The 11,849-nt window shown below is 41.3% G+C and overlaps 1 protein-coding gene and 2 non-coding genes across 3 annotated transcripts; 1 reads left to right on the forward strand and 2 right to left on the reverse strand.

The window, feature by feature from the left end:
• Positions 1-1,343: 1,343 nt before the first annotated feature.
• Positions 1,344-2,728, forward strand: LOC149278030 (E3 ubiquitin-protein ligase CCNB1IP1-like). The gene is made up of 2 exons (XM_089502518.1): positions 1,344-1,640; positions 2,366-2,728. Exons 1-2 carry the CDS (start codon positions 1,344-1,346, stop codon positions 2,726-2,728), a joined length of 660 nt encoding a protein of 219 aa, XP_089358644.1.
• A 3,843-nt stretch (positions 2,729-6,571) lies between these two features.
• Positions 6,572-6,716, reverse strand: LOC149278031 (small nucleolar RNA SNORA79). Its single transcript, XR_016278804.1, has one exon. It is a non-coding gene; the product is annotated as a small nucleolar RNA SNORA79 (small nucleolar RNA).
• A 4,471-nt stretch (positions 6,717-11,187) lies between these two features.
• On the reverse strand, positions 11,188-11,259 carry TRNAP-AGG (transfer RNA proline (anticodon AGG)). Its single transcript has one exon. It is a non-coding gene; the product is annotated as a tRNA-Pro (tRNA).
• Between the last annotated feature and the right edge of the window lie 590 nt (positions 11,260-11,849).

The following is an 11,849-nucleotide window of genomic DNA, read 5'->3' on the forward strand; positions in this document are numbered from 1 at the left end:
ACGTCAGTCAAAATAGTGTTACTATGATGTTACTGTGGTAACAAGAAGCTTTCCTGCCTAACTAGGAAGTGAAACCACGTTCAGGACAATAGTAAATTCCGACTGATGACTGTTAGCTGTCTGCCTAGTGAAAAGCAAGCGGGGTGGGTTAAGGGGTAACCTCTTGAACATTAGGGGGGTTAAGAAGGGCCGAGTGGTCACGTGACTCTGGCAGTGACCTGTCGCTCCTTGTTGCTCGGCAACGCTCACCTCCAGTCACATCTTTCTGCCAAGGCTTCATGGTAACTGACACCAAGAGCTGAATGTAAGGCAAAGGGGACCAGAAAGAGGGGAAGGTGTCAAAAAAGATAGTGTATTTTATGCCCAGTTAAGTCCAGGTGTGAGGAACCTGTGCTATTTCAACACATAATGAATTGAATAGTAATGTTACACTGTACACACCACAGCACAGATAATTAGCAATGGCCCTTACCCTCTCTCACACATTATATAGGAGAAAACAGCAAATTGCAAATGTGTATAGCTAAGAAGCACCAAATGCATGCAGGAAAAAAACCCACATTCAACAGGTTAGCCTTTGGTTTGCTACAGTCACCGAGTTTTGTAAAAAAGTATACCAGCAATCCATTTGTTGGCTCCCAAAATGAATTACACGCAAGGCCCTGTGTCACTAAACTGATATTTTATTGACATGTGTGTGAAAAATGTCTGCTGTGGTCCAATATATTTTTCCTGACAGATGTCCCTGGTGGGCTTTCATGCAGAGCCCTTTGCTGCACATGAGATAGCAAATGTGTCCTCTGGGCTTCCGTGATTTCAAAATGATGGTCCAGTAGCAGAAGTGTGTGTGGTTTTTAAAAAAAAAAAATGTATTATTATTGTCTGTTTAGTTACAGTTCCACTTACGGTCACCAGGGTGTCTTGGACAGCAAGATCTTCATGCACAATTTAAACCCTGACTGGACCCTTTCCTCATATTTTTATGCCGTCCCCATGTGCTTGTGTTATGCAGGAAATGTTTTCTCATCCAAATCAGTTTTCGTCCATCCATCTTGGCTTGCTCGATGGTCTAAAGGTTGTCTACACTGCCTGTACACAAGAGCTAGACCATATGTCAGACAGCATTTCTCAAATACCAACATTGAACTACAGTTCCTCCCTTCAACATGCATCACTTGCGCTGCCTTCATTTGTAGTTTGTAGATTTCGGTAAATACTCTACATATTGAGCCTGCTTTAGATTTTTACTATACTGCCAGAAAAACATGGGTTAAGTGATAAAATGTAAAGTTTCAGTATAATGTTATGTCTTACAATGTCTTTCAGTGTTTTACCTGTCAGCTATGTCAGTGTGCGAGGATCTATTACTGTGTAATTACCGCAAATGCCGGGTAAAGCTGTCTGGCTACGCATGGGTTACAGCCTGTTCACACATATTTTGTGACCAGCATGGAAGTGGTGAGTTCAGTCGGTCCCCTGCTGTCTGTCCAGCATGTAACAGCACCCTTTCTGGTAAGCTGGATATTGTCCGTACAGAGCTCAGTCCCTCAGAAGAATATAAGGCCATGATGATGGCTGGATTGCGGCCTGAACTAGTTCTTGACATCTGTTCCCGAGCATTAACTTTCTGGACCTACCAGGTTAGTGGAAATTGCTACAGTTTTCTGCGGTGACTCGGTGTCATTAGATTAACCGTCAATATTTTAAAGACATAAATAGTAGTGGGTAGTTTTCATGCACCAAGTGCACTTTTCACACTTTTCCACTGGTATATTCTGGATTTGGGTGACGGGTTTTGGGAGGGTAGCTAATGTTCCTGATTATAAGACCCAGGTTATTCTATTAGGCGATCAGGCTCCCTGGTTCATTGCTGCTCAAAGCACCAGTTGTAGAGTATCTTCCACTTGAAGTAGGTGCTCTTCTAAGAGCCAGAACATCATTTCCCAGTGCTCTGCACAAGGAGTACACACCCAGCATAGGGAACAGATGCCCTGAAAAGTAGGTCCAGGATGAGGACAACTGGGGTTACTGCGTACATCACTGAAATCAAATTTCTAGCCTTAGATCTCTATTAAGTGGATTTTCATGGAAATAGGTTTTTATTAATTCATTTAAATATAAAAAGACCCTGCTAATTTTGATGAGGATAGCTGTATCATGAACTTTGCTCTAGATCTTAGGGAGTAGAGACTTCCTAATTACTAAATTCCAGCACTGGCGTCATCAGTTGCTGATCTTTAAACATTTAAACATTTGATCTCTTAGTGTGCGCTTCTTCAGTACAGGTATATTGTGTATTTGTTACTGTCTCTGATGTGACTACATTTTTTTATCTTCTGTCTGTTACATATTGTTCCCTCCACAGGTATACCAGGAGCGCCTGTATCAAGAGTATACCTACAGTAAAGCAGAAGGGCACCTGAAGCAGATGGAGAAACTTTATGCTCATCAAATGCAAAGCAAAGACTCAGAGCTGACAGCCATGAAGGGGGAGATGAATTCACTAAAGAAAATGCTGGAGGAATACAAAAGGAAGTACAGCGAGCTCTCAGAAAAACTGATGGAGCGCAACAGGCAATATCAGAAGCTGCAGGGGATGTATGATGCACTGAGGCTTCGCAATATTGCTGTGGCTAATCGGGAGTCATCAGCAAGTGGAGATAGAATTCAACACGATCCAATCAGTGGCTTTGGATTCCCTTTCGGTAATAGTAGAAGAATGCCTTAATCTACAGTAAACTACCTACTTTAATGTTAATTATATAGAAAATAGGAATTCTTACCTGGGAATTTTGTTTCCTATTGCATCCTTTGGCAGCATTAACAGGAGAGACTCCGTCCCCAAAGGTAGGACAGGTAAAAAGACAAAACCTTTAAAAGGACACCTTCCCCTTTGGTACATTGTGTAATTAAAGAGAAGTACCAAAAAAAATGCATAAAAGTCTTTATTGGGTCAGAAAATAGTACTGCCAAGGATGTGCTAGGAAAAGGAATTTCCTAAGCATCTTAGGCAGTACTAACAAGAGATATAGCAGAGATAAATGAGCGGCTATACAACAACTTGCAAAACTAGTTTATCAAAAGTAGCATCCTTAGTAAAGGATAGATCCAATTGGTAGTTATTAGCAAAAGTATTGGTAGATTTCCAGGTATCCTCTTTGCAAATCTGTTCAGGAGAAATTCCTGCTCAAAATGTCACCATGGCTCTGATGGAATGAGCTTTGATACCTCATGGAGTTTCCTTACCAGCCACCAGCTTCCTTCATGGCGAAAACTATCCCTCTAGACACCCTGAATCTCTGTTCCAGTTATCCCTTCTCCACCAAACTTTACAATTGGCACAACACAGTTTTCCTGGCATCCTCCAAACCCAGACTCACCCATCAGACTGTCAAACAGAAAAGCGTGATTCGGCACTCCACAGAACATGTTAACACTGCTCCAGAGTCCAGTGGTAGCGTCAGTGGGAGTTTGAAACTCTTCAGCTATTGACTGAGTTGCTGCTGTTCCTAAATGCTTTCACTTTCCAATAATACTGCTTACAGTTCACCTTGAAATATCTTGCAGGGATGAAATTTCACAAACTGACTTATTGCAAAAGTTGCATCATATGACAGTACCACGCTTGCATTCACTGAGCTCTTCAGTATGCCCCATTTTTCCCATATGTTTGTAAATGCAGAGTAGGTGTTTAATTTAATACACCTGTGGCAATGGATCTGAATTAAATAATTAAAAGGTGTGTCCCAGTACCTTTATCCATATAGTGTATCAGGATGTGTAGAGGTTCTTGGAAGGTGATGGACAGAAGACCAGATTTACAATATCTTGCTTATGAAACACAGAACACACCTTGGAATGAATCCCAGAGGTAAATATACATTTTTCTTATCTGGGTGGAATCGCAGAAAATGGTTGAGGAAAGACAATATAGTAATTCCCCCGCTCTCCTTGCTGAGGAAAACGGTCTTAAGTGTGAAGATGAAGCATTAACTGATGGAGCACTAGGTTCAAGTCCCATGCAGGCACTCTAGGTATTATAGTAGGATGCAAGCGACAAGCTGCCATAAGCATCTTGATCCAAGGACGGTTAGCAAGTTTGTTGTCGAAAAAAGAACTTAAGGCGGACATCTGGACTTTAGGAATAACAGGGTGCAAACCCAGGTGAAAGCTTTGTGGGAAAAACTCAAGGATCTTAGCGGAAGAACCAAGTGAAGGAGAAATCTGTTGCTCATGACACCAGAAAGAAAATCTCAAAATGTTCTAATACCTTAATGAAGTTTAAATTTTCTGGCTGTTTAAAAGTGTGTTCACCCCTCCTTAGCAGTCCCCTTTCTATCTCCAAACCTTCTTCTGAAAAGGCCCAGAAAGGCCTGAATCCAGATGTCTAGGCCAGACATGGAGACAGTAGAACTACCCTGTCCAAAGATAGAGGAAAGTGGTTCCCAACAGACAGGTGAAAAGGTCTGAGGTATGCAATCATCTAAGGGACTGCATATCTGGAGGAAGTCACAAAGCCCAAGTGTCATAAGGCGAGAGACCCTCCTTTACCGGCACAATAGATAAACCAGATCCCTGAGCTTCCATTTATCTTCTGGAAGACAAACATTGGCAATGGTAACATCAAGTACACACAAAAACTGAACTTTTGAACTGGGCTTCCTAAAGTATGACCCAGCCTAGACTCTAGATGGTATCAAGGCGTAGTTGTCCATTTAAAGGTTTTGTCTTCTTGCTGCCGTACCTTCAGGGGTGTAGGCTCTTTTGTTAGGAAAATTAAGACTGTCCCTGATATAGAGCAGGAGTATTAAGCAAGTATTCATTATTTAATAGGACATTCTACCAAGTTCCCAGCTGCAAGAACACCCCCTGCAAGATCAGGGGATGGAGACCTCCACTCAAAGACATTCTTCTGCATATCCCCCTCAGAGGAGACTGGACACACCATATTCTGTTCACCTAGAAATGAAACCAGCCAAGAGGGATCCAGGGCCTTCAAGATTACCAGGATGTAACCAACTGTCCTGTGTTTAATGGAGGTGTGAATCGCTCCAGACTATTTTAGCACTACTGTCACAAGCGTTTCTTGTGAAATTAAGTGTTTTCACTCATGTTTTGTTCTCAGAGAGGTATAGTTCTATAGAGATTATTCTTAGGATTGTTCTAAAGTTTTTCAATGTGTAGAGATAACACATGGATTCCTCAAATCAATTTAAATTGTATACTTTAACAGTAACATGGAGCAAGCAAATATGTAAGACTATGCACATATTACAAGTGTATTAGAGGGACACTAAAGCTGCCATACAACCTTGGAGCCATGATAGATGCATGGTCCCTTTAAGTCTACATCATCTGATCTGCAGACCAAGCATTCCACATAATGCCCCCCATATCCATTTGCACCCCCCCCCCCCCAATGCTGGGGGCTCAGAGACTAATGCAGACACATGTCTACTCAACCCCTATAAGCCCTCCTATCATAAGCAGCCAGTTGCACAAAGTGTCCAACTATAGGAACGACTGCTACAACTTCTAGGCTAGGCAATTTATTTTATTTGGACACATCTGGATACCCAGTACTTATACTACTGTAGCTACATTGGATAAATTGACCCTTTAACTTAGCTTTGTTACTAGATTTTAGATGCTCTACTAGAATACCGCGTGACTAAAGCAGGTGGTTCCAGGACTTGCGTGTAGGGTGCAGTCATCAATTACAAAACCAATTATTGAACAAGAGTGACCCAGACACATTTAGCATTGTAGAATATTTAATAAAACCATACACAAGAGTACTGTTACTGTTGATATTCAGTAGAACACAGTAAAACATTGCACAGGCACAATGAAAATTGTGTTACAATGTTTATACCAACTGCTATACAAATAACTCAGCGCGAACTCTTGTAATGTTGACGTATTCAGGAAGTCGTCGTGTCAGATGAACGCTATGGGGGGGGAAGGAAACAAAAAATTAAAAAGTGAAGTATTTTTGGCCAATCTTCATACTTTTAGTAACGAGATTACCAATGAAACCACAGAGAAGTATACAAGGTCAACTCAAAAGTCACTGATCAGTACAAAAGTTAATCGTAGGTCCCTCAAAGCAACACTTACTCCAAGGCCACCTGTTAACAGATTTATCCACAATAGGCGCATGTAGTCTGTGCTACTTTGTTGGACTACTAACTAATCTAATCAGGCAAAGCCTCACCCTGTGTAGCGGCATCTGTTTTACCAAACAGCCCTTTGAGTTAAAAATCTTCTTAGCAGGGTTCAGGAAGCAATAAGATCATGCTTGCAATTGACACTAGAGTCCCACCGATTTGAAAGAATGAAGCCCCCTTTGTATGTGTAAACATTTAGAAGCCATTTCAAAATTGCAGATTTGTTTTTAAAGATGAATGCATGTGAATTGCTAGTTACCTTTAGATGGTAAAATCCAAGTGCAGCATTGTAAACGCAAGTTTGTTCTCAGGCACCATTCCTTAACGACAGCTGTGCAAGCAAACAAAATACAGATTAGTATAATGAACATAAAACCCTTAAAACCTAAATACAATCAAATAAGTGTTTGACCCCGCAAAATTCAGTAAGCGCGTAGAGGCAGCCAACCCGCCAGAGCACACTGAGTGAAAAAGGTCAATTTTAATCTGCGACAGTCTAAAATCCCACAAGCCCATAACTCGGGGCAAAGAGAGGAACGACCGTCGGTTTAAGGCTACATCTAATTGTCAGTAAGATTTCTTGCTTATAGCTACTCATTATAAGCCTAGATAATCTCAACGTAGAATATTTGTCTAAACACTTTGTAATATAGATCACAGAAGCCAATTACCTCCATCTCACTCTCCTTGCCAGGAGTCACCTACTTCATACCTAGAAGTGAAAAGGAATGCAATTAAAGTCTTGTATGGTAAGAGTCAGACTGACTAGCTGGGCACGGTACAGCTCAGAGCATGAAGCCTAATCACAGAATTCAGGTGAAACACGGACTATGCAAAACTCATCACTGTAGTACAGCCTGCCAACAGTCCCTGGCCAAGCACGCAGTGCATCCACTACTCACCTTTTACATGGCATTGATGTAAGTCACCCCTCCGGCACCAGTAAAAAGCACGATAGTGAATCTCTGTAAGCAGCCATCTAAAGAGAGGGGGTAATTGTTAGTTAGCCAGCAATTAAAAAGCAGCCCTTTGCCCAATAAACCAGGAGAACCGGTTCACATGTGTAATCACAGTAGTCTCATGTGAAACAGACTATGCAAAAATCAAAGGATTCTTACCTTTCAAATGGCTGTTCTCAGCAGGCAGAGTGCCAATTCCTAAAGAAAAAGCCAATAGCATTGAGAACATGTAAGATTGGTAGGAATAGAAAACTTTTACAGCACATACCATTAACATCGGGTAGCACATAAGCCAACCCCCTCCCCCAACCATCAAGAGCCAAGCTTCAAAGGTTTGTGGAGCATCAGTTTACATCACAGGACATCAGCAACTCATTCTTCGAAGAGTCACAATAAACACATTTTACTATTCGGTTAAACCCCAGCTTCCAGGAACATAACTGCCTGGCCTTGAAATCAGGGATTTCCCTCGCATGACCACGTGTAAGATAGCAGACACGAGTTTTATGTAAGAGGAAGGGAAAAAAATAATGAACAAAGGAGCAGTAATGACTCCAACAAACGCCAGGCTGCTCGGATCCACATTCCCGGAACAAACATGGCGGCCGTGTTAACCAAACCACGTGCGTGCCCTTAACTCGTACTTAACTTCCCCTCACGGCAGATCTACCGCACTCTATACTTCAAGCGTATTGACGAAGCAAACAACAAACCGACTTGCTGGCGATGCGGTCTTAAGAGAATTTAGCTCAGAGCATAACTGTAATCAGTAGAAATCAGGTGAAACACGGACTATGCAAACTCATCACAGCATTCTCATACCGCCAGCCAGCCGTTACATAAACTGGCTGATCTATTCTGCCAGCAGCAACACATGATTTCCCCGGGTAATTGTAACGATAGGAAGCCACTTACTCACCAAAAACCGCGGACGCCCAAGTACGTACGATGTGCACGTTGTCCCTTTCTTATATAGCCATGAATCAGCAGGAAGCGGCCGGGCGGAAAGGGAGGTGCTATGAATCTGATTGGTTAACAAAGCACGTTTAAAAAAAAACTAAAAAAACAAAACACTTTACGTAGTCATGAAAATACAAACCCAACAAGGAACATTTAACCCCTTCAATCCCCTATAGACGTACCGGGACGTCCAAAAAACGCCCACAAAGAAACCCCTATGGACGTCCCGGTACGTCCAGCCCTTCGTGCAGCGTCAGGGACACATCCCTGCCGCTGCACGGGAGACCAGGCTGTCGTTTGACAGCCTGGACTCCCCACTGACAGCAGAAGCCGGCTTTGCCGGCTTTCTGCTGTCCGATCTCCCGCAACAGCTTCCGGCATGAAAGCCGGTAAGCTGTTACCGGTAAACTGCCCGATCGCGCGATCGCGCAGTTGCAAACGCGCGATCGGGCATTCCCTTCCGGGTTACGTCACTGCTGACGTAACCCGGAAGGTCATCGGAGGACAGGATATCCCCTGCGGGGATATCCTGCCCTCCGATGAGGCACAGAGACGCTGCGATCTCTATGCAGGTCTGTGAGGACCTGCATAGAGATCGCAGTGTGATCGGTGCAGGGGGATCGCGGGGAGGGGAGTGAGAAACCATCTCTCTCACCCCCCCTCCCGTCCTGAAACAGAAAAGCAGAAAAAAAAAAAACGTTAGTCCATTTAAAAATAATATTAAAAAAATCATTAAAATAATAATATAAATAATACTAAAAAAAATTATAATATGAGCTGTGATGTCACTGTGACATCACTGGTATGTTCAGGAGGTCCCTAGGAGGACCTCTAACCATTACTGTTTAAAAAAAATATAAAAAATAAAAAAAATGTAAAAAAAATTAAAATAAAAAAAAATTAAAAAAAATATATAAAAAAAGATAATAAAAAAATTCTTAAAAAAACCTTACATCCCATTGCCCTAGCATAACATCTAGCCAGTATAACCCTCCTGCCCCCGTTCACAACCCCCAAACCCGTTAAGCCATAGGCATAAAAATTATACAAAATTGTACACCTAATAGTATGCTCCCTGGTGCTGGGAAAGTCTGGAAAATCTATATAAATTAGGTATTTCTGAAATCAGGACACCTGAATTGATAAACTTGGAGGGGATTTTCCATCACTTTACCTAATTTTGTGAGGATTCAGAGGGAAAATGTAAAAAAAAATTAGTTTATTTTTCTAATCTTCGCTAGTTTTTACTAAATTTCTCATTCTAAATTTTCAGCTAATCATCCAACTATGGTATCAAACGAAAGCTCTATCTCTCCTTGAAAAAACAATATATAGTTTACATGGGTAAACTATTCACAGGAAAGGAGAATAATCGCTAAACCGACATACCCCAAAAATGGCAAAATTGCTCTGGGCTGGGCTCAGGATAGTATACAATAGTCTTTTTGTAATTCAATTAGCTCCTGGTGCCTAACTCTGGGACCCCTTGTGGATATCATGTCTGGGGAGTATTAAACACATTGCCTGGGAACTATGGTGGCCACATCAGACATATTTTCCAGGACACATATAATTTTTACATATTGCTGACCAGCCCAAATAATATGCTGGCCTGCTCCTTGTCAAATATTTGCCTCTACCATGTGAAATATATAAACAGCAAACCAACATGTTCGTCGCCTAGTGGCACAGCAATATAGTAGAGCATGGCTTATCGCTTGTCGACCATTTTGGCTACTACATTCTAGCAACCAATATAATTATTATTACAGTTTCAGAGTGAAGGGTAATACACAAGCAGCAGAATTAGCATTACTGTGTGATAATACAATAAATAATTCACAAGCCTGTGTAATACCCTACATTTGCACCAGGTGGCGATAAAGTACTAGATTGATGATCCCCTGTGAGGTAGCGTCAGACTGCAAGCCTCCAGCTGCTCTTCAACTACAAATCCCGTGATTCTTGAGTTGTAGTCCCAAACCCGGAGAGCAGTAATTGGTGATATTTCCTGGTTGAAGATTATCGCTGCCCTTTCAATTCAATAAAACAACATGTGAACAGTATTAGATTCTGTTACTTACAATAGTAAGAGTATATAATGCATCTCGCATATAAAAGTCTGAAAACAAATTAGTAAAATGTTAAAGGAAAAAAAACCCTGGGCTCGTCCGGGATTTGAACCCGGGACCTCTCGCACCCAAAGCGAGAATCATACCCCTAGACCAACGAGCCACTGCATACGTGGATGTGTGAGGATTTTCCATCTATCAAAAACTTCTACTCATTCCACTTACTTTCTGAATTAGAATATATTATTTTATTTATTATTATTATTTATTGTTTTATATAGCGCCATCAAATTCCATAGCGCTGTACAATGGGTAGACAGGTAGTATGTTACATAACAAATTGACTTAGAGACAGCAGGTGAGGAGGGCACTGCTCAAACGAGCTTACAAGCTAGTTATTTTAAATACATTGATTTATATGTCTGAACCGAATGCATTTATCACATTAGTATGATTGATTTATATAAATAATCATGTAGATGTGGCCACAATAGTATTATTTGTGATGTTTACTTCCACTTTTTTTTCTTAATTAAAAACAAAACTTGGGCTCGTCCGGGATTTGAACCCGGCACCTCTCGCACCCAAAGCGAGAATCATACCCCTAGACCAACGAGCCTCCCATAATACCACTACTGACTCTAGAGGCATGTGTATCATATACATATACAACGCCAAATTTGAAGACATATTATGCTCAACCCCTTCAGGACCATCCTCGTACTGCATCTTCCCTTTAAGACCACAGTTTTATTTAAATATTCCTTGCTCGTGATTCGCTTCAAAGTGATCACGTGCAAGAAATTAAAGGTGGAGTGGCTGCTACGGATCGCTGGGGGCACTCAGCAACGCTGGATCGCGCATCATCGATGATGTGTTAATAGAAGCTTTCCCGTTCTTTTAACCATCTTGTGAGGGGTTGTCAGTGTTTGCAAGTAAGTGTACCTGTAGTAGTTAGTGGGGCAGAATGATCGCATACACAGGCGATGATTTAACTAGGCCACGTTTTTTTGAGATTTAAAATTTGGGCTCGTCCGGGATTTGAACCCGGGACCTCTCGCACCCTAAGCGAGAATCATACCCCTAGACCAACGAGCCACAGATATGTTCTAGCTCCATAGAGACCTTGAACAACACCCCCCTCCAAATTACCTTTAAAAAAAAAACCCACAAAGGACAGGTTTATTGCCTCGCTCAGGGACTCAGGTTCACAGACCAACTTATAAATTTACTTTTTTTTTTGTAACTACTGAAATATACATGTTGTTTTAAAGTTTTTAGTTCTGTTACCTGTACTTGCCTGTAGGTTTGCCAGAACATTGATTCGAAAGCCATTCGCCATGTAGCTGAACAGCCTTCATTATTATTTGTTTTATATAGCGCCATATTCCGCAGCAGTGTACAAAGATGGAATGGGTATGTTGGAGAAAACAAAAATGCCCATCTGCAAACTTAGAAATACAGAAAGAGTGGAAGGAATTTTAGCAGCTTTACACTGCATCTACAAATCACAATTTGTGTAGTTATTTCTACTTTTGGGATCAGTTAAGTTTTTCAAACTCCCAAAATACCTTCTGTGTTGCTTAAACATGAATTGGACACTTTCGAGGTTTCACATATTTATTAAGAACAAACAAAGAGAATGTTTTAAATACTGTATAAACATAGCGTTTACATATAAATTAAAG

This window comes from Sceloporus occidentalis, unplaced genomic scaffold, assembly GCF_023333645.1.
Source record: "Sceloporus occidentalis isolate IW3139 unplaced genomic scaffold, rSceOcc1.0.p SCAF_204, whole genome shotgun sequence".
NCBI lineage: Eukaryota > Metazoa > Chordata > Lepidosauria > Squamata > Phrynosomatidae > Sceloporus > Sceloporus occidentalis.